General features: G+C 39.2%; 3 protein-coding genes across 5 annotated transcripts; 2 read left to right on the top strand and 1 right to left on the bottom strand.

The window, feature by feature from the left end:
• Positions 1-801: 801 nt before the first annotated feature.
• Positions 802-12,613, bottom strand: LOC144633195 (uncharacterized). 2 transcript variants are annotated; one of them, XM_078492008.1, is made up of 9 exons: positions 12,232-12,613; positions 8,311-8,648; positions 6,841-6,935; positions 6,127-6,283; positions 5,225-5,288; positions 4,638-4,691; positions 3,229-3,443; positions 2,428-2,596; positions 802-1,383 (listed from the first exon to the last, which is right to left on the bottom strand). In XM_078492008.1, the coding sequence occupies exons 1-9, from the start codon at positions 12,467-12,469 to the stop codon at positions 1,208-1,210; spliced, it is 1,506 nt and encodes a 501-aa protein (XP_078348134.1). In that variant the 5' UTR covers positions 12,470-12,613; the 3' UTR covers positions 802-1,207. The 2 variants fall into 2 exon arrangements, with proteins under 2 accessions (XP_078348134.1, XP_078348135.1); XM_078492009.1 differs by lacking the exon at positions 12,232-12,613 and adding an exon at positions 9,085-9,644 and having other exon boundaries at positions 803-1,383.
• Positions 12,614-14,180: 1,567 nt separating this feature from the next.
• Positions 14,181-16,707, top strand: LOC144633216 (uncharacterized). The gene is made up of 6 exons (XM_078492041.1): positions 14,181-14,271; positions 14,640-14,783; positions 15,284-15,363; positions 15,867-15,934; positions 16,064-16,139; positions 16,241-16,707. The coding sequence occupies exons 1-6, from the start codon at positions 14,196-14,198 to the stop codon at positions 16,385-16,387; spliced, it is 591 nt and encodes a 196-aa protein (XP_078348167.1). The 5' UTR covers positions 14,181-14,195; the 3' UTR covers positions 16,388-16,707.
• A 167-nt stretch (positions 16,708-16,874) lies between these two features.
• LOC144633205 (putative 3-methyladenine DNA glycosylase) lies at positions 16,875-20,720 on the top strand. Of its 2 annotated transcripts, none has more exons than XM_078492022.1 (2): positions 16,875-17,291; positions 18,509-20,720. In XM_078492022.1, exons 1-2 carry the CDS (start codon positions 16,925-16,927, stop codon positions 18,844-18,846), a joined length of 705 nt encoding a protein of 234 aa, XP_078348148.1. In that variant the 5' UTR covers positions 16,875-16,924; the 3' UTR covers positions 18,847-20,720. The 2 variants fall into 2 exon arrangements, with proteins under 2 accessions (XP_078348148.1, XP_078348147.1); XM_078492021.1 differs by having other exon boundaries at positions 16,877-17,438; positions 18,509-19,310.
• Positions 20,721-21,306: the final 586 nt, after the last annotated feature.

Here is a 21,306-nt window from a genome sequence, read left to right as displayed (position 1 = left end):
TGTATCGGGATCGGGTGCTCCCTAGGGTGGTCTGTGCTTTTTCCTTGGGGTGGTCCATACAAATTGAAATTTCAATACGATGTGGCATAGACTTGGGCCATGTTTCAAGGAAATCAGACCGAACAGACTTATCGTTAACTCGGACCCCGCCATCCGTTGCGCCTATCCAGTCCTACCCTGGGTGCCAGACGGGTATTTTTTTTTTTGCGGCGCGGCGGTGAGCCTGCCTCCTCGCGCTCTGGCTCGTCACGCTTTCTCTCTCGTGGGAGAGCGCGGCCCCGCGTCTGCGTGGGGCTCGTCCGTGATTCCTCCTCTCCCTCTGGCCCCAGGTAATCCAGTCCCGATCTAATGCGATATTTTGGACCTGCAAAAGAGGAAGTCCAGTGTTGGAACCGTTCTGGCCCTCTCCTTTGTGTGGACACAGACCGTTGCGCTTATTTACGAGCCGGTTATGCAGTTTTCGTTCTGATCATACTGGACGGTCCCAAATACATCCGGTTCGATACCGCTTCTTATATTGTGCGCATGAGTAACTGGTAGAAAGAGCTGATTGTCTCACGTTGATCCTACGAACGGTACCGGATCGGTCCCGTGTGAAGAGACGCTCATAAAAGAAAGGTTTATGTGAAAAAAAAATATGTGATACGGTCTGGTCGCGGACCGGAATCATCTGGGGCCGGTCCTGTGTACACAAGACGCAATAGTGGTTCGTCCAGGATTCAGACCTGTTACCCTACCGCGTTGAAAGCTGGCACCTAACCAACTGAGCTAATCTGACGTGTGCTTTCCTCAGTTAACCAAGACATAAACAGGCTTATTAACAAACAGCATTTATTGTTTTATTACAGTTTTATTGTAACACAACCATTTTAAATGCGCCAGCTGAACGAAACGAGCCGACTCTCTAATAAGCCCTCTCCGCCAACCTTTGAATGGGGGTCCGGGGAATTCAAAGCATTTTAACGATAAACAAATTTTCCGCCAAAAATGTGGCTGCTTCGTCAGGTGCATCACTTCAGCTTGTACCCGCGGTTGGCTCAAAATCGTTCTCAAACTGACACAATTCGACGGTCTTTTCGACACATTTCACCACAGGAAAAAGAAAGGGAAAAAATAAAGGCAACGTTAAGCTGAAACAGTTGCCGGTAATCTATCTCCTGCATTTAAACATTGTAACACAGGTTTATCATGTGTCTCTTCACACAGTTCACACCGAAGAATGCATAGTGAGGGCGTTGCCGTTATTTTCAGCACTTTGTTCCAGCTTTTCACGGTACTTGTTAAACAAAGCTTGCACTTCAATTATCATTTCCTTTTCCAGTTGATCGAGTGGAGTTTTCTCATCAGGTTCTGTCATAGCAATGCTTTCTGTAAGCTTTTCTCCTGCAACGCAGAATTAGATTCAAAAGATGATTAGAGCGATTCTCGATTGAAAGTCGTAGTAACCACTCTGGCCAATCACAAAGGACACAGACATTTCAATGAACCATTCAAACTAACCGGCATGAAGCGTGGAAAAACGTGTGTGAGCGAGTACCGTATTTACTCGAATAAGCGCCGGAAAATAAAGGAAAATAAAGATAATAAGCGCCGCCCCCGAAAAAGCGCCGCAGTCCCGATGCGGCGCTTATTTAAGGAATTCCGTTTAACTAATGACAGCACTACAAAGCAACTCTAAAACAAACTTAGACATTCCTTTTTCATCAAAAGCGATGTTTTGCAGTTCAAAGTTATTGTTTTAGCGCTCGCCCATAAGTTCTTCTATCCAACATTCTTGCAACACGCAGCTCTGTAAATGATGTGAAGGCCGTGAACTTTGCAAGACAGCTAGCGCTACTTCTTTCTTCAGCACGAGACGAAGACTGACAATCAAAAGACGCTATTTTCAATTACTGTAAATGATTAGATTCTTTTTGGCGTCCAAATTTTAAATAAGCGTTGCCCTCAAATAAGCGCCGCCCTCGAATAACCGCCGCACTTGAGACGCGAAAAATTTAATAAGCGCCGCGGCATTTATTCGAGTAAATACGGTAAGTAAAACCAAAACCAATCGTGACTCGCTTGCGCACGTTTTCCCTCGCTCCGTGCCGGATACATGTACTTACTTTGAGTTTTGATTGGTTTACTAAATTGTCTATGTTCTTTATGATTGCCTAAAGCGATTGGTTTGGGTTTTGCTCTAGGGTGGCGCGAGTTTTTTTAAACCAATCACCGAAGAGTAATGCAAAGCCAAAGTAAACTCGTATACTGTAACTTTCGACACTCAAGTGAAAACTGCTTTGTTCTCCTGGAGAACGGTATAGTGATCTTTTTTCAAGAAAGAATTTTTTGATTATTTCAGTTTTATTGGCGAAGTGTAACTGATCAAATATCTACCGATCCTATACGTTCTTACCTAAATAAATTGATTCATTTTAAAACACTTGCCTTTCTTGCACGACCGGCCTGGTCTGAAGTAGAACAGCTCGGCCACCAAGCCAATAACAAAGATAACAGCCACTAGAGCCAGGCAAGTGTACAAGGAAGGATAAAACAAATCCCCTGTAGGATCAAAAATACTTTGAGAGTTCTGTACCGCCTCATCTTCTCCTCCTCCCTATAAACAGCAATACAAAAGAATAATTATATCGCTTTTCGTCCTCTTCAACATGCCCAAACAAACAGAGAACAAGGGAACTATCACTAAATCACTACGAATCTTTCAGATGGTACAAAATTGAACAAAATGCAGGTGTTCTGTATGCTTACGATTTGTTCACTTTTGCACAACTGACGATGTATCTTGAACATGATATCATTATAAATTTTCTATCTGACGACTGTTGGGAATTTACCCTAGCAAGGAAGGGAAACCAAACCGTACAAGGCAGAGCAACACACATTGCGCTCAAGGGAAAATCGGTTATACAGTACCAACTGGCGACCCCTTTAGTGTTACCTCGCTCTACCGCATGAGGTATATACGGGCTAGAGGGGAGAAAGTCGTGGGCAATGGTCTTATTTATCGCATCTCACTTCTTTCTTGTACCTTGGAAATGTACCTTCACGTACCTTTGAAACTTCTACGGACACAGATAGACATATACGGACACTGAGAGACAGACAGAAAGACAGACAGACAGACAGACAGACAGACAGACAACTAGAACGACAAAGAGACATAAATTTCATTTGAATTCGATTTCTGCAATTTTCAGTCAAAATTTTCAACAATTTTTCAAGGATCACCTTTAATGTTTTAGTAAGTTCATGTCTGGTGAAGTCATAGAGCAGGTACTTGTCTTCAGCGATTAAATTCCTAAAGCACCTTGCTAGATAACTGTCATTGACCACAGCGCCATAGGAAAGCGTCTCCTCTTTAAGGATTGCGTCTGTTTTGAACTCAGTGTTTGGAAACAGGGTGTCCGTATAGTGACTAATTTGGTAACTGTCCAACAGTACACCTGTAATAGTGCAACAGAACTAGTTAAGTCTAAATTTGTGTTATTTAGAGACAAACGTCAAAATCCAGCTAGGCTATATACATCATCAATCCTCTTCAACCATACCTATTGATGCTACTCTAGATGGTAAAAAGCTGTTCTTTCTGTCGGTAATATATAAATTAGTGGAGGAAAGTTTTGTGTGAAAATTCATGCTGGCACACTTGCTGGTTACAGAGAAAAGTATCAGGATCGGCGAGTTTAATCGGGAGCATTGTGTCTGATTGGAAGACCCCTAAGGGAGGTATCCCCCAAGGCACCAAGTTGGGAGTAATCCTATTCTCTATTATGACGAACAGCCTCCTATGTGCTTGGAACCTTAGAATTAAGTTTGTCGATGACACAACAGCCTTAGAAATCATCCCTAGAAATAGTGTAAGCTTGCTTAACTTTGCTGCCAACGATATTTTTGAATTTTCAAACGAGCACAAGATGAAGCTTAATCCTTCTAAATGCAACGAAATGTTGATCAATTTTATGAGTAACCATAATTTCGTAATTAATCATATTATACTTGGAAATAACGTAATTGAACGAACCTCAAAATACAAACTCCTTGGGGTTTACATCAGCAGCGACTCAAAATGGGACTACCACATAGACTATATTGTTAAAAAAGCGAACAAAAGACTCTTTTCCCTAAGGATACTAAAGCGATGCGGTGCCACGCCGGTAGCATTGGCCAAAGTATTTGTTACAATAGTGCGTCCTATTTTAGAATATGCCGCCCCTGTCTGGCAGAACATTCCTGACTTTTTAGATAATAATATTGAGAGAGTCCCTCCCTCGACTACAAGGAGGCATTACGGCTGCTCGACCTCACTTCATTGAGAGAACGGCGCCAACATCTTTGCCGGCAGTATGTCTGTAAACTTCAGGATGTAAATAGCCCTCTTCATTTTCTTTTGCCTCGACGTGAGGAACGAAGCGTTCTCAGGACTTCGTCACTTTTCGCTATTAATCTCGAACTAGCTTGTTTATAATAGAACCTTATATTGTATATATATTGTAATTAATAGTTTATATTTATACCTTAGCTTGTTTTTTACTCTGTAATTCAGTTATACTGCAATGAGTGTCTATTAAACATTATTATTATTATTATTATTATTATTATATACAAATAGAGAAAGAGGACAACAAAAGAAAAGTTACCTTCAATTTTTCCATTGTCCAGGGCTTCTCTCATTTCCTCAACAGAATTGTAGACTGAAAAAGAAAAGCTATAAACTTTTGAACGCTTAAATAATACTTAGTATATTATAGCAAACATAAGCTAAATGTATTTTTAGTCACACATAGTTCTTGAGATGAAGCTAAACTCTGATGACGCTCTAAAAACCTTTGGTCAATCGTATGATTATCATAATGCAAAAATGCATCATAAGATGCTTTTTTTTATTTTCTTTAACGCCACGAGATCTGCAAACAATGGTACGCTCATGCGCATTATTGTCTGACTGTGTCCTCTAGTGTCCGTGTGAAAATGCGAGAAAAATAAAATATACAGTAAAACAATAATCCAGAATTGCCTTGGTTTTGCTGCGCTCTGTGATTGGTTAAAAAACGCGCAATGAATTCAACCAATCAGATGCAAAACAAAAAAACCAATCGTGACTCGCTCACATGTGTTTTCCCACCCTTGGGGTCGGCTACGTATATTTGTTTCGTGTTTTCATTGCTTCACTATGCAGTTTTGTGGTCGGTCGTTGTTATTATTTTCTAATTATTACATCACTTACGTTCTAATTCAGCTTGCTGTTGCATCCCTAGTGCCATTTCTATCGAGCGTTTTAGAACTCCCACCTGAAAAAGGAACAGACAATCAATAAATGTAGACTAGAATGTAATTAAGCTATGGCTCCATAGGTAGCTACCAATCTTTTCCCTATAGATAGCTTTGTAGATTTATTCCGCAACGGACTCTTTTTACAGGTCAACGGAGAGACGTAATATTGCCCCTCCTGTCATTTTCTTTTTATATTAAAGAATGGGTGAGCATAAAATACGACGGGGTTGCAGTGAGAGCTTTATCCGCTTGACATGTTAGCTGGAATGCCTCTTTGAGTAGACTGCGTTTAGAATAAACTAATAAAGGATAAAATAATAAAGTGTTTATTTTATAAGAAGAAAAACAGTTTGTTTCTTTTAAACTCACGGTACCAATGTGACGTCCTACATACATTCATAAACTTTATTTCAATTCGGATTGACAATTATGGTGCTAGTATCTGCAAATAACATACACTAATCTTAAGTATAAAATAGAAAAACTAACTGACATAAATAAATATATATAACAAAAAAATTAATTCATTTTAATCTATAAAGCGAAAGATCGTCTATTTGTTCTTAAAAGTTTTGAAACTGATCTAAATATATTGATTGCCTAGAGGGAGTTTGAAAAAGAGAAATGCTCTATATGTGGTGTATGAGCTCTTCAGAACATCCGTTACAGTCGGATGGCCAAATGCTGTTAGCATCAGAAAAAATGTAAGGTCAGCTTGGTATATTTCTTTTTTACGACCCTGCCACTTGCAAACTTACATCGCATTTCACTTACATTGCATTTCGGTAACAAGAGTGTCTGTGCACTGAACGTCTGATTATACGATTCTTCACTGTATGTGAAATACCTTCTCACCTTTGAGCCTGGTAGGGTCTTCTTGGTGTCCAAGCTGATGGTTGTGAGTGAGGTTGTTAAGGTGGCAGTGAATATTGAACAAATACAAATTCCTACTAAAATCCAGGCCACTGCAAAGCTTCGTCCAAGCACTGATATGGGCGCTCGGTCACCATATCTGCATGTTTTTCATAACAAATTAAAATTGTTAAAGGACTAAAAAACGTTCAACAGAGGCCATGTTGACTTCTAAAGAAAATTGTTAGATTTTCAAAGATAATCGAAATAAAATACATCAACGACGTTTGTTTTTAATGCTAAGGTTCATAAAAGGTTTACATGATCCAGTGGTTTATTTACTTCGGGCATTCCTGACTGGAGGGCAGCTTGACCTTTCATAAACTACAGTGTAACCCCGCCGGATATAATGGTCCTCTTTACAACGACGATCCCCGTATAACGACCGATATTCGTTTGTCCGGCCACAGTTACTAACAGTAAAATGTATTAGAACAGAATAACCAATTGCAAACCCCGTTATAACGAAAACATTTTCTTAGTCTCTGGCACTTCGATTATATCGCTGCTTCATTGTAATTCGTTTCAGTTATCCGTCTCCCCCCCCCCCTCCCCCCCTCCCCCCACCCAAAAAAGCTCAAAGAAAAATGCCAGCCTTTGAGCGAAATGTATGTAATAAAGGACTAACGTTAGTGGTATACTGTACTACTTTATTACCCCACTGTTGTCATGGAGACGAACGCCCACCAGAATCCTTCCCAGGAGCCTCTGAAAAAGTTGCGTGGGAATTGTTCTTTGTTAAACCAAGTATCCTGAAACAGAATCATTCAAAAGTGTAGTTACCACAAAATGAAGACTGTTTTCTCCTGCTTTCAATTCCACAACAAATTTATACGCAGTTTCTCAGATCTAAGAACTAATTCCATAAATTTTTCTTCAAAATGACTCTACGACCAATCAAAATGTTGAAGAAAAGATAACTATTATTATATTACTAGGAGTTGCTGATAGCAAGTTAAGTGCTGCGAAGTGAGTTATAAGAATATTAATTATAATAGTAGGAGCGGAGCGGAAGGTCATAGGAATGTTTCGGATTTTCACATTTTCAGATGTGAAAGATATAATCTTTAATTTCTTAGCGTGTGAAGTGCTAGTGACATTGAGAAAAGGAAGCAATGTAACATAACAAAGCACGTGCAATTCGATCGCAAAGCCATCAGAAACACCAATTTATGACGTCAAAAAGCTCAAAGCTCGTTCCATTCTAGCGCGCGGTCATTATGAAAACGTTTTCATGGAGCCTTCGCAAATAATCTTCGTAGTTTTTGCTGTACATATTTCACGCTCAAAGCACAGAAAGTAATTTTTTCCCTGAGATTAATATAACTTAGTAATGGATAATTATGAACGCAAATTATAAGAAGGCATCGTAAATTCGTTATTCATCAGAGCTGGCGCATAAGGGATGAAAAGACCGTTTCCCCGGCACTATACTTGACCATCTTGCTCAAGAGAGGTTTCTTGGGAAGCATTTACAAAGTACTGAACAGAAACGCAAGCGGCAGCGCTTTAAAATTTAACTTCTTGCTCTTTAGCGTGAAGGACATCGCAAACGACAAACGCCCGACAAACGCAGCTTCCACATTTTACATGCCGCTGATCATACGTACTAGGTCCATTTTAAGAATTCACACGGACTGCACTGACCGAGACCTCGTTAATAAAATCAACGAGGCTTTTGTCGGTGTTATGCAAGAGTACAACCCGCTATCCGATGACGCCCTGGTCCTAAGCGAGGATGACGAGCCTATTTCAGTGTCACACAAGAGGAAGGAGGTGGTCAAATCTTTCAGGTGTCATCCGGAAGTATTGATAAAATGACTTGTCATTTTCACGCATTTCCTAAATCTACTATGGTGTGGTATTCACCCACTTGATAACGATTTTGAAAAAGCTCTCTTATCCAACATTTCTTGCGGTAGTTTCGTCTTCTCTTACGTCTTTGCCGTAAGTAAAAAGAGAAGGGAACGCTTGTCTACAGCAGGTGCATGCTATCTACTTTGGCGGCAGGCAAATCAAATTACCCGCGATCTCCTTGCTTTTTGGTGCAAAAATTATAGCAAACAAGGAACACTGTTCCAAAACTCTTGTTCTAAATTTGTTAGTACTAGAACATATGTCACTTACCAAAAGCCACAGAAAAACGCCCGCCAAAATTGAGAGTAAAATAGTCAATATCAACACTGGCCAAGCTTCGAATACAGCCATCAAGAGCTTCTTTGGGAAACTTTCCCGCTTTCCTTTAGGAACGACAAAAGCAATACTGGCAGGTGGTACGAGGCCTATCATGTTCAGCTTCTCGTTTGCTGCTTCCTGTTTATCGACCAGTACTGGGTAGATTACGTGAGTGTCACGCGTCACGCGGAGAAGCTGCTCGGGATCTGTTTCCGGCGGCGCGTATTTCACTTGCCAGCAGCTTGAGCTGTGGTTACCACAACACTTGTTTAACATAAGATTTAACAAACCTGTAGTGAATAAAACTCAAGTGAACTGGTGATTTCATTTGTGAATTATTTTCCCAACTAAACATTTTCTTTATTGAATTTTTGGTTAAAAGCTAGACGAGGCAAGTGCCTCGTCTAGCTAGTTACGGGCCTGAGGTCTGACCTGCCAAAATATTGCAAATTAATATATCACCCGTCGAATTAGTTTTGCAGTAGTCTTTGGACTTCTCTCTGTTTATGGAAAAAGTCCATGTTGTTTTGTTAAGTTGATAATCATAATTACTTACATAACACCGAGGTCATCTAATAATTCTCCCATCGTGCCCCCGCGCCGCATAGGTTGTCTTCCTCACCCCCTCCCCGTCATTTTTCTACTCTATGTACCCCGTTCAGTACATGCACCAAAACGGTTCACTCGCAGCAATAGAACAACAGGTCCTGGTCTAGAAGAAATTACCTGGCAATATCCCTTCAGTAGTGTTTATTCCCTGAGAAGTATAAGGAGGTCGAACCAGCCATGAAACATCGATACAGGCAGGACAGATATTTCGATCGTGACGGCATGTTTGGCCCGCCGATTCCGACGAACATTTCGCGTCAATTTTCCCCACGTAAATCAGCAAAGCCAAGAAAATATAGCACACCAGCACATAAAACCTGTGCATTTTGCTCTTCATGTAGACATATAACCTCCGTTGGTTAACGTGTTCCCTCTTGACTGGCGACAGCGATTTTTCTTTGACGACCGGTTTACTTGCTTCTTCGATGAATCGATGGAATGCCGCGCTGTGGCTTATAAAATTCAAATTCTTTCGACTTTTGCCAATCCCTTGGGGTGGATCTGGATCACCCCACGTTCTAACTAAGCAGGAGTTTTAAATAGTTTGTAAATAGGTGGGAATGCAAATGCAAATATCCTGCTTTGTAGCTTTGAATGAACAAAAGCAAAACTTTTAGGAGGAGTCTCGGTTCAATGCGCCCAGACGTCCAATATCACGTACTACTTGAGTAAAATGATTAACCTGAGATATCAGGCCTAAAACTTACGTTATGACCCTCACACACGCTCCTTATGTTGTACTCTGTCACGCAATCAGATTTAAAGGCCATCAAGACGCTGTATGAGCAATCACTCTAGTTTCTTTTAGTAGAAACTCAGCTGTGTTCTAATGGAAATCCGCGAATCTGATTGGTTCTCCCACTGATTTCTATTCGCCGATAGAAAACAATCGCGCGCTCGCGTAGCTCTTTAAGCGGTAAATTTTCTTGATTTTTGTCTTCAAAGTGCACAATATTGTAGGTTTTGGACTGCAATCCTTTAGAGTTTCTACTAAAACAATTAGACTACTCGCCCTCGTTTTCTATGAGCGATAGTCAACTCGGCTGCGCCTCGTTGACTATTTGCTCATAGAAAACTTGGGCTCGTAGTCTAATTGTTAATTAGAAAATTTATTTAGTTTTTTTTCCCACAAAAAAAAACCTTGGGGTCGAGGGTTGGTTTATTAGAGAAAGCGCTCTTTATTATGGCAGCCATTACTATGTAGAACTCGTAATAACTGTTTAAACAGAGAGCCTGGTCGCAGGTTAGTACTACAACAAATAAATATTGCAGCGGGGAGGGGGTACTAACTGATATACACGTGCGCTCTTTGGGTACCCCATTTGACCTTTTAGGTCTGCGATGGGGTTTCTATTCTGAACAGCAGAAAGGTCTGGTTTTATTTAGCGAGCCCACCAGATAGATTTTTTATATGTTCTGCTCACCTAAGGTAGTTCGTTTCGAAATACAGCAGTCGCAGTAAAGTAGCGAAAGCTTGCAGCAAAATAAATACAACAATCTATTCACTTGTGGGTGATTCAACTCGGACAACAAATTTGAGCTTTAATGATCAGAGACGGGAAGGGCTCCTAGACCCCACCATGAAGCACCTGCGTTAAACTTTTACAAGTGTTTTTTCTTAGTTTTCGGGAAACAACAACGCCCTGCACATTTAATTTCATATCTGAGTTCTTTTAACATGTTTAATACAAAGGAATGAGACAATGATATGTTTATAAAGTGCAGGAAAAAGCTCTCAATACTATAAATGCTAGGTAATTATAGCGTGAAAATGAGCACAAACAAAAGAAATATCAGCAAAACAAACACAGAACAATGACTACCACCAAAAACAAAAGAACATGACGTTGATGGAAGGGTGGAAGCGAAATAAATTAACTAAAAGGCAAGCGCTAAGTTGAAAAGTTTTATTTGCTAAAATATCTCAGTGATTGTCGTTTAAATTTCCGACTGTTTGCATTTTTTGATGATACTTCAAAGCCACTACGGTTGCAAGATGGCATTTTTTTGTGGTATTCTACTGGTAGAACATAACCTCTTTTATGTCATCACAGAAGCCGATTTTACAATTTTAAGATTTATGTATGGGTTATTGACCAAGCGTGATGATAATATGGCTGGATATTACCCAAGTTCTTCAGTTTTGCGTGTTTATAATTAAGAACCGAGACACGGGCAAAGTCCGAAACTACGCAAAAAAAACGCGGCCAATATCCAGCCATCTTGATAGAGCATTCTTGGTCACAAAAAAGTATTACATGGCGTGATCAAGTAGGAGACCCATTCAGGGCCGTCGTCACACCTTTCCCATAGCGGAGGCATGATCTTGCTAGGGGCTTCTGGGTGCATGCCTTCCAGAAAATTTTGAAATCTAGAAGTTCTGAAACTCTTTCGGAAACTTTTTCATGGGGTGTTTCTTGAGAAAAATCGATTGTTCAACTGGGGATTATTATTTTCCAACAGAACATATTTTGCTTTTAAGTGCCTCGTCTTGCCTCTTGCTAGTTACGGCCCTGTCATTTTTCCTTCAGGACACAAACAAAAAAACCGGTTCGCCTCGTGATTAAACGAGATAAAACACTGCTGCTCGCTTATTAAACATTACTTCAGTAAAGAAAACCATTAATATTGTAGCTTCCTTGGGCTCGTCGTGAGACTGACGAGCCAAAAAAGCGTGATAACAACAAAATTGAAAACAAAGTTCTTTTAAACCAAAACCGCCGCGGGCTGTTAACCTATTTTTAATTGTGTTTTCTACTCTGCACTGAGTGGCTAAGTGGCTTGAGTGCCTGAGTGAGCAACTCAAAAAGAGACAAAAAAAGTAAATGACTTCATTAAACTTTCATCAGATGAGATTGGCTTTTTCCATTTCAAAAACGTTTAAGTAGACAAAACAATTAAAACGAAACACTCCCGAAACCGTAAGTACCTAAGAGAGAAAACCGTGAGATGTGTGTGAAATGAACTGAAAAGGTTACAGCTGTTGAAATTAACAACAATTGTAACAAAACTAAGTATCAAATATAAACAAATGTTGCAATACCAAAAGCCAGCCTAAATTACCGATTTTGCAGCTAGTACATGGATGGAAAGGTGTGTCTTTGAGATAAAATGAATCTCTTATTTAGATTTAAACAGTAAAAGCTCGTAAACGGCTGGTGGATTAGAAACTCAAATGTACGGCTTTACTGAATCGACACCTTTTCATATAAAAAATTCTGAACAAAAGCCGCGTATGAATAACACTATATAAATGAAACTTACCATGAAGAAATCCTCCCGCAGTACTAGAGTTACCAATTTTGAAAGCATAAGGCATTCTAGGCAGCCATGAGACGCGGATACATGCTGGACATTTTGTAAGAGGTGAGCAGTTTCGCGGCAACTGTGCTTCGTTGCATTTCCCGTCAAGATAACTAGTCACTTGATTCGCGTTCCCCAGAAGAAAACAAACAGATATGAGCAAAGTTTTAACGCTGCATTGAATGATATCTGACCACATTGCTGTCCGCAAGACTCGAAGGAAGTAATTTACAAGACTCGGTGGATTTTAACTGTTCTTAATTTCAGTTCTACCGGTTAGTATTGCAGCTCATGCGGAGAGACAAGACTTTCCAGACCATCATGTCAGCGTTTTACATTCAATAATTAATGATCGATTTATGTAATTTTCATCTATTTTTTCATAAGCCGCAAATCAGAATGTTCACAAGATCCATTGAATTGTGGTTTCGTTCCTGATTTACATTTATAAAACTATCTTCATTGTTCAACGATCTTCAACGTTTTACAAAACAAAGAAACTTGTCGACACTAGCTTTGAGCATAAACCATTGGCTACATTTGGTAACAAAGACGCTTCTTAACATAGAAGATTCCGATTTTTTTCTTAAGTTAAACAATTGGCTTCTGGTCACGAAAAATTCGACATTAAGTCTGGGCCTTCTTGTTACATTTCAAACCTTTTAAAGATATTTGCAAGTCAGCAGCACACAGAAGTTTTCCGTAATAAAAACAGCATTCCCCCATTAGAGGATTGAAGGGTACGCTTTTCTCGCGACATTTATCGAATACCCAAGTTTCATTCGATGTGCAAACATTCTTTATAAAATTTTCTGACTGGACAAAGCAAATTATCAAGTATGGTATAAAAAGAGATGTAAAAGGGCGGGGTGATCATTTTCGGTTGACAAAGGTTGTTGTTGTTGTTGTTGTTGTCGGGTTGGTCAACATTGTGCTCTTCAGGCAAACCGTCTTATTCATTTTTGTTAAAGTGTTTCTCTCTTCTTTGAGTTGTTATTCAGCTAGTTGTACACTTTTCATTTCGTTTTGCTACTCTTTCAATTTACTTTTAGCCGATTAACGGTGTAATTTATTACATTTTCTCCGCTTTAGAAAATATATAGTCTTTCATTGTGGCGAGGAAAGTACGCACTCTAATGGGGCGGAATTTTATTTTTGTTGCAAATAAGTGAGTTATTAAATTTTCTAATGGCAAGCTAAGCTCTGCATGTGAATAAAATAATATGTGAATTGCGAATGAAGTTTGAAGTTAAGAAATAATTCTTATGAATAAACGTATGTAACGGGTTACTTTTGCTTTTCTGACAAACGCGTGTAACATCACATCTCCGTTTCTTTTTTTTTTCGGACACTCGTTTAACCGTAAAAAATTGTCAAAATGGTGCAGACTTCATGGCTATTTTTCTGGACTTGACATGAGCTTCAAAAAGTGCTGACACGACTGATTAAAGCAATCTTTATTCAGCGGCTAGAAAGTTTCTTGATGGCGGGTTACTGTCAGTCTTATGGGACAGATAATCGCGATGAGAAAAGTCGAAAAACAAGGCAAAATGGGCAAGAACATGTAGTCTGTCTTCAACGCACATCAAATTCTCAATCAGCCCCGCACCCCTCCCCCCCCCAAAAAAAAAATAAAGGAGAAAAGAAATTGAAATCTCTAACGTGTCCCTCACGTCTTGCGATTGAGCCTTTTCTCCAGGGCAATCTTTGCCATTCTCTACTAAGCTATGAACAGTAAACGGTTCTCGAAAAACTGCAAACTTTAGGCGTCACGGTCATTTCTCTGCGCGATGGATCGAGAATAGATGGAGCATGGAGGGCAGGTACCCGGGGGCCGGCAGATGTTCAAAACGGCAGATATGATCGAGTGGAACCTGGGAAGGAGATCATAGGAACGCCTGGCAAAATATTACCCCACGTTCATAATGGCGCTGAAGACCATTACTGTGTTTTGTGGCTCCAGCTTAGGTAATGATCCGAGGTTCGAGGAAGGCGCTAAAGGTACCATTGTTTGAATAACTTTTGTGTAATTTTTATCTGTTATTAGATTTTTTATAGGGATTAATTGTTAAAGTCTTACAAGTTTTTTATAATTTGCCAAATATTCTGGCCGGTCTGATCCGGGGGTCTGACCAATCGATGACTTTGAACATGATCGACTTTCATCGATTTCCATTGATTTTGTATTGATAATCACCAATTTTCATCCGTTGTCATTGATTTTCATCTATTGTTTTTCATTTGGATCGTGGAGGAGAGGGGAGTCAGGGGAAATGAAATAAAAATAATGTTTTTGATGCTCAAACTGTTTTCATATATTTTTAATAACAAACATGTTCATATTTTGTTGTTTTTTAAATTATTTACAGCTCTTGGCCAATGCTTGGTGAAAAACAAGATTAACCTCATATATGGAGGAGGAAATGTAGGACTCATGGGTACTGTAGCTAAGACTGTTGCTGACGGTGGCTGTCAAGTCACTGGATTTCTTCCTGAGTTCTTTGTTACAAGAAGTAAGCATTGCAGAATGTTTTCATTTACAACCAATAACGTTCTGTCAGATCCAGGGGGGGGGGGGGTACTTGGGATTTCAAGGATATTGAAAAGTTCAACACCAAAAAATCCTTCAATCATCCCCTGTCACTTAATCCATGTACCCATTCCAACAGGCTACCCCAATAATTTGCAACATTCAACACTCCTATTGGCCCTTATCGTGGAGTCCAAGCTGGTACCTGGTGGTCATTAACCTAGTCATTAACCTTGGTGAAGGATGAGAAATGAGCTATATTTACTTAAATAGTTTTTTTAGGGGGAGGAGGGATAGTAGTGGGGAGGGTGCTCGCGTTCCACCAGTATGGCTGGGGTTCAATTTTCATACCTGGGGCCATATGCAGGTTGAGTTTGTTGGTTCACACTTTGCTCCAAGGGTTTTTCTCTGGTATTCCGGTTTTCCTCCCTCCTGAAAAAACAACAATTCCAAATAAAAACCAGCTTTGGTTTTTATTTTTAGATCCTAAAGACTTGGACAGTGTTGGTAAAACAGTACTGGTTGAAGATATGCATACCAGGAAAAGGAGCATGCTAGAACAGGTAGTTATAGGAGACAGATCTAAGCTTTTTATTTTGGTTTATAGTTTATATGCAGTGTAAAAGATGACATAAATGTGGGGGGTTGAAAATAATTCAGCTTCTGATTCAAACATGTCCAATCTATCATTTTTGTGAGCATTCCTGTTTATACAATAATTATGCCCTTTCCATTGATTTTTGATAACAAATATGGATATAAAAATAAATTCTATATAATTTCTTACTTAATTTTATGGGGCTAAGAATTTTCATGTAACATAATTAAATAATATTTTAGGCATAATTGTGTTACTTATGTTAATTAAATAATAAATATCATTATGATTGTTAGTTATTATTTGTAGAGTGAAGTTATCTGACTGAAGGCTTGAATGCACATTAGTTTTTAGTTTTTAAGGCCTTGGCTTTAAAATCATACTTCCCTCTATTGTGCTGAGCTGAGTTGTCGTATTCTTGTTTGTGCTTATTACTCTGAAGCTTAGATCATTTATTTATTTCTTAAGGCCGATGCTCTGATAGCTTTGCCAGGAGGTTATGGCACCATTGAAGAACTTCTGGAAATGATCACATGGTGAGAATGCAGTCATTAAAATCATTGTTTCATGTGTCAACAAAGAGTTGGTAACTTTACTTTCCATTCAATTTTGGAAATTCAATTTCTTTTTAACTGTCTGATTAAGTTTGTTTGTTTATTTGTTAGGTACCAGCTTGGACTCCATGATAAGCCAATAGGAGTTTTGAATGTTGCAAATTATTGGGGTAGCCTGTTGGAATGGGTACGTGGATAAGATTTCTCTTTCAAGGAAATATTACATGTATTTTTTAGCATTATCAATACTGCAGTGATATTATTTATTGGTTTTTCTTTTCTTTTCAGATTCAAAATGCTGTTAAGGCAGGGTTTGTGTATGGTGAAAACAAAGATATTCTTATAGTTGCTGATGACTGTGAAATGCTATTGGCCAAACTACAGGAACGTGCTGCAACCAAAGAAAAAACCCATAAAATACTGCCAAATATATAATAATTTTATTATCATGTATTGAATAGTGTCATTTTGTAGTCATAAATATTTCCTTTTGAGTTTTTTTTAATACATGTAATGCCCTATCAGACTATCTGTTTAATTTGGTGCACGTTTTATGGCGTTTCATTATTACTGGTACTAAAATAATTTCATGGCTTGTTTAGGGAGCTGTGAACTGCGTGTGACCTAAGCCCTGATTAGAATAACACTTGGATGTCTTGTATAGGTCTGTTTAAAAATATTATTTTCTTACTTGTAAAAGATATGATGTAATTCTATTTTGTAGAGATAAAAATTGTAGATAAGAAATAAAAAATACGAACAAAAAATATCTTATTTACTCTTCTCCTTTGCAATATTTAAGATGCAATGCAGACAAAAAAAATAATAAATTAACAAACAAACAAACGACAAACAAATCATTGATGTGTTGCAGTACTTGGCTAAAGTGACAGTGCGCCCCCCGATATTTACGGGCGCGACTAGGGGCATTTCGTGGTGAGTTACACAACAAATCAAATCGACAGAAACAATATGGCGGCTCGTAAGGCGGCGAAGAGAAATCGAAACGGGCCTCGTATAAACGACAAAACTGAAAAAGAAGACTTGTCAGTTGAAATCAAAGAAGAAGGCGAAAAAAGCATCTATTTCAAAACAGACTCTGATGATATTTCATGTGTTTCACCTAACAAAAAAGCTAAACTGAAGCTTGAGAACAAAAGCTCGTCTTTGAACAAACTAGGCAGGTCTTTTTACGATACACCCACAGAAGACTTGGCCAAACAACTCTTGGGAAAGTTGCTTTATCGTGTTCTTGACAATGAAGAGGTGCTGTGTGGACGGATAGTTGAGACTGAAGGTTATCTGGGTGAGAATGACAAAGCTTGCCATGCGTTTGGAGGTAAACGGACTTCTCGCACTGAGCCCATGTACATGGCGCCGGGAACAGCTTATGTGTACATTATTTACGGAATGTATCACTGTCTGAACATCAGCGGTCAGGAACCTGGCGCTTGTGTGTTGATTAGAGGTTTGGAGCCTCTCCAGGGTGGGTTCAGTAACTGTTCTTAACTCACTGGCATGGGGCCATTCCATTTTATCTTCACACCCCCACCCCTAAAGATGAGATTTTCTGAAGGGTTTTTTTGAAGTCATTTCTGAGGGAGTAGCCCTGTCGGCACTTTCGATCTTTTGAATATTTATGAGGGGGTTAGGGAAAAGATGGCTTTTTTTCTGAAGGAAATTCAAAAATTGGATTATTTCTGAAGGGGGGTATCATGTCGGCACTTTGATCTTTTTTTCTTCGGGGGTAACTTTTGACAGCTTTCCTTACTTTTAAGGGACAAGGAAAACAACTGTCTAAATGCACGCGCAAAATGGCGTAAACAAAAGTAGTACTACACTAGTGTTACAGTTAACAATTTTTTAAAAAAGTGCTGCTTACTAACAAATAAAAGCTAACCGCAAGCAAACCTGAGTGGAACTAACCCCAAGCAAACTGGAGTGGAACTTACCGCAAGCAAACTGGAGTGGAACTAACCGCAAGCGAGCTGAAGAACAAACGTGATGCGTTTTTTTTTTTTTCAATAAATTTATCATTTTGCGTGTACATCGCTTTTACAGTTAATTGCGCCATTTTGCGCGTGCATTTAGACAGTTGTTTTCCTATATAGCGCGAGTCCCTTAAAAGTAAGGAAAGCCATTTTGACTTACCTCATCAATGGAGGGGGGGGGGGTGGATATAAAATGGAATGGCTCATGGGGAAATGGGTGTACATTTGTTCTTGAAGAGTATATTCATGTTTCTTAGCATAAGCATTTGTGAGTAGGCCAAACATTGCATGGTGACCTTTAAGGCCTGGGTTGGTCTCCGGATCAGACAGTCTAGGTGTGAACACTGGCTTGGGTTATTGCGTCTTATTTTTTAGCAAGGCAATTTACTTTCAAAAAAAACCTGGCAAAATTCCGAGTTAGTAACATAGCTGTTGAAAAAAATAACCTGCAGTAGACTAGAGGATGGGGGGAGGGGGGTAGCAATACTTTAGCTGCTGCATGCTATGGAAAACAGAGTAAAACACCAGCACTGTTGAGCCAAAGCCAGATCTTTTTATATTCCAGGATTAGATTCTATGAAATCTTTCAGAGGGATCAAGCGAAGAGACAGTGGAAGCAAGTTGAAAGACTTTCAGTTGACCAATGGGCCTTCAAAGCTTTGTCAAGCTCTTTGCATTGAAAAAGCTAATCTTAATAAGGAAGACATGGCAACTTCAGATAGGTTCTGGCTTGAAGATGACAAGAATCCTCAAAAGAAAGACATTACTATAGTGACATCAACAAGAATAGGAATACACTCCTATGGATCTGAGTCAGCTCTTAAGCCACTGAGATTTTATATTTTAGGAAGTAAGGGTGTGAGCGTTAAGGACAAGAAAGCTGAGACTGAACTGTTGGGTTAACATAGGAAACAGTTTTTTAAAGGTTTTCTCCTTCCTGCTCTTCATGCTATTTAGAAATTAATATTTATTATTATATCTGTCATGATTATGCATCTGATGCAAGCAGAGAATTAAGGAAGTTTGGGAGAACTAAAGCCCAGTTTACACGGGGGTTTTTTGTCTCGCAACACAATGCAATTTTTGTCGCACCGAAGTTGCAGGAAGTCTTCTGCGATCTTGTGGCGTTAAAATTGCATTGAGTTCCGCAACAAAAATTTCCTGTGTAAACGTTCCTTAAAAAGTTTTGTGACCATAGGCAATTTGTATTGTAAGGTTGTGATTTTCTATTTTATAAAAAAGCTTGTCTTCTACAAGTTTGCTTAGAGTTAGCCTGAATTTCAGACATCCCTCTGTGCTCGCCTGCTTGCCAGAAGGGACGTCTGAACACATTTGAGCCTAATGCCGTCCGGTGACGTCACTACCCGAAAACCGGGTAGTGATTTTGATTGGTTGATTTAAAAATTAATTGCATAATTATGTGAAATTATGACTGAATTTTACCGCGCGAGAGGTTTGGAAAGAGTTCGAAGGAGTTCACCTTCCCAGAAATGAATTTATTAGTCATTTACGGATGAAGAATAGTAATGGAAATCGGTAGGTTTTAAGTTGGCGGCATTCGTTGCTTTGACATGCAGTGTTTTGCCAAATTTATATATGTATTCTTGTTTTGTCAACAAAGCCCCTCGACGCTTATGTCCTGCAGCCTCGATGCGCCAGTGATTTCTGAACTCAGTGCCCACAGTCAAGTAGGATATTTTTGTATTGAATTCCGTTTCTTGATGCCTCAGTAACCGTCTAAATTGATTCATTTAAGTACTCACGAGTGTGTTGTATTTGTTCGCTGCGTAACATATTATATTTTGATCGCTAGATAAGCTTAAAGCAAATCAGTTCAGATTAAATCGGTCCCGTAAAAGAATATAGCCTGCAGTCGATTAAAATCTCATTCATTTGTCTCAAGTTTTCAATAGTTTACTATTAAAACAATTTTATACCCTGTAATCCTTTATTGAAGCGATTTTTCTTTCACAATTTCATGGCCTCGACAGAAACTTTTCCGCATGAATTAAAACCAAAGTGTAGTGACGTCACCGGACGGCATTAGGCTCAAATTTTCAGACGTCCCTTCTGGCAAGCAGGCGAGCACAGAGGGATGTCTGAAATTTAGGCTAGCTTAGAGTATTTCAACAAAAATAAAAACACGAGTGTTATCAGTGTGTTATTTTTTAGTCAACAGTCAAAAGAGTGAGTCATTAACAGATACGCACTTTCTTATTGACAGCTTTCTGATGGGATGTTCCATAATTTCATTCAACCCATCAAATTTCAAGACATTTGGGGTTGACTTTACATTACGGTGGCACTTTTAAGTCAATTTTGGTCTCCTTACTCCTCTTTGATTTTAATTGGTAAAAACAAACAGATCCCAATGGAGCGCTGTCAAAAAGATGTCAACAGTAACTGAATATTATTAGCGAATGTGATTGGGTTTTTTTTCACTGGATAGTGACTGTTATGAAAAATTTTGTTAACATCACTATCGAGTGAAAAAAAAATTGCTAATAATATTCAGTCCACACTTCGTGATAAAAGGTCAGCTGAATGAAGTTAGACAGTGAGCTAGCTGGCAGGGAGACTGGCTCCTACTGTACCTTAATCTACTGAAATACCATAAAATCCTGGTTATAAGCCTTGGGCTTATACAATTTCGTAAGGGGTTTTGGATGGGCTTTTTAACAGAGGGGCTTACATCCGAGAAGAGGAGGGGGGCTTATGAGCAGAATAAAAATTGATTGAAATACATTTTTTATTTAAAATGTCATAATAAAGCAACATTTAGCCCTGTTCAGTACTGCCATCCAGCAGAGGGGGGCTTATATCCGGGGGGGGGGGGGGGGTATAACTGGATGTATTTTTTTGTTTCCAGGTAGATGGGCCTATAACCAGGGGGGATTATAACCAGAATTTTCATTATTCTTGTGGCTCACTGCTCGTACGAGGTTACCAAAATTTTAAACAGTGTACCATGACATTCTTGAGATATTAAGATACATACTAGTTATGCAACGCTTTCGAGTGGTATACTATGAAATATCCTAAAGGCTCGTGTGTATACCAAGAAAATACAATTGACAAGTGGGATATAATTTCCATAGTATACCACAAGAAAGTGTTGTGTAACTATTTTATACCGTGCCATAGAAAATAAGCTTACTAAATTTCGTCGAGAATACAATTGCAGCGCACGATGGGAAGGTTGGGTTGAATACCGTCGAGTATACAATGGCTTTCCTGTATTCTGATTGGCTGTATTTTCTATGGCATGGTATCACCTTCACCTTCACCTGTCCCCTGGCGCCAAGTTGGCGCATAGGGCCTCTATGGCATGGTATAAATGTAGTTAATACTTGTCAAGTTGAT

This window comes from Oculina patagonica, chromosome 12 (assembly GCF_052425735.1).
Source record: "Oculina patagonica isolate OP01 chromosome 12, crgOcupat, whole genome shotgun sequence".
Classification (NCBI taxonomy): domain Eukaryota; kingdom Metazoa; phylum Cnidaria; class Anthozoa; order Scleractinia; family Oculinidae; genus Oculina; species Oculina patagonica.
The sequence above is the reverse complement of the archived record's forward strand: the minus strand, read 5'-3'. Positions and strand labels throughout refer to the sequence as shown.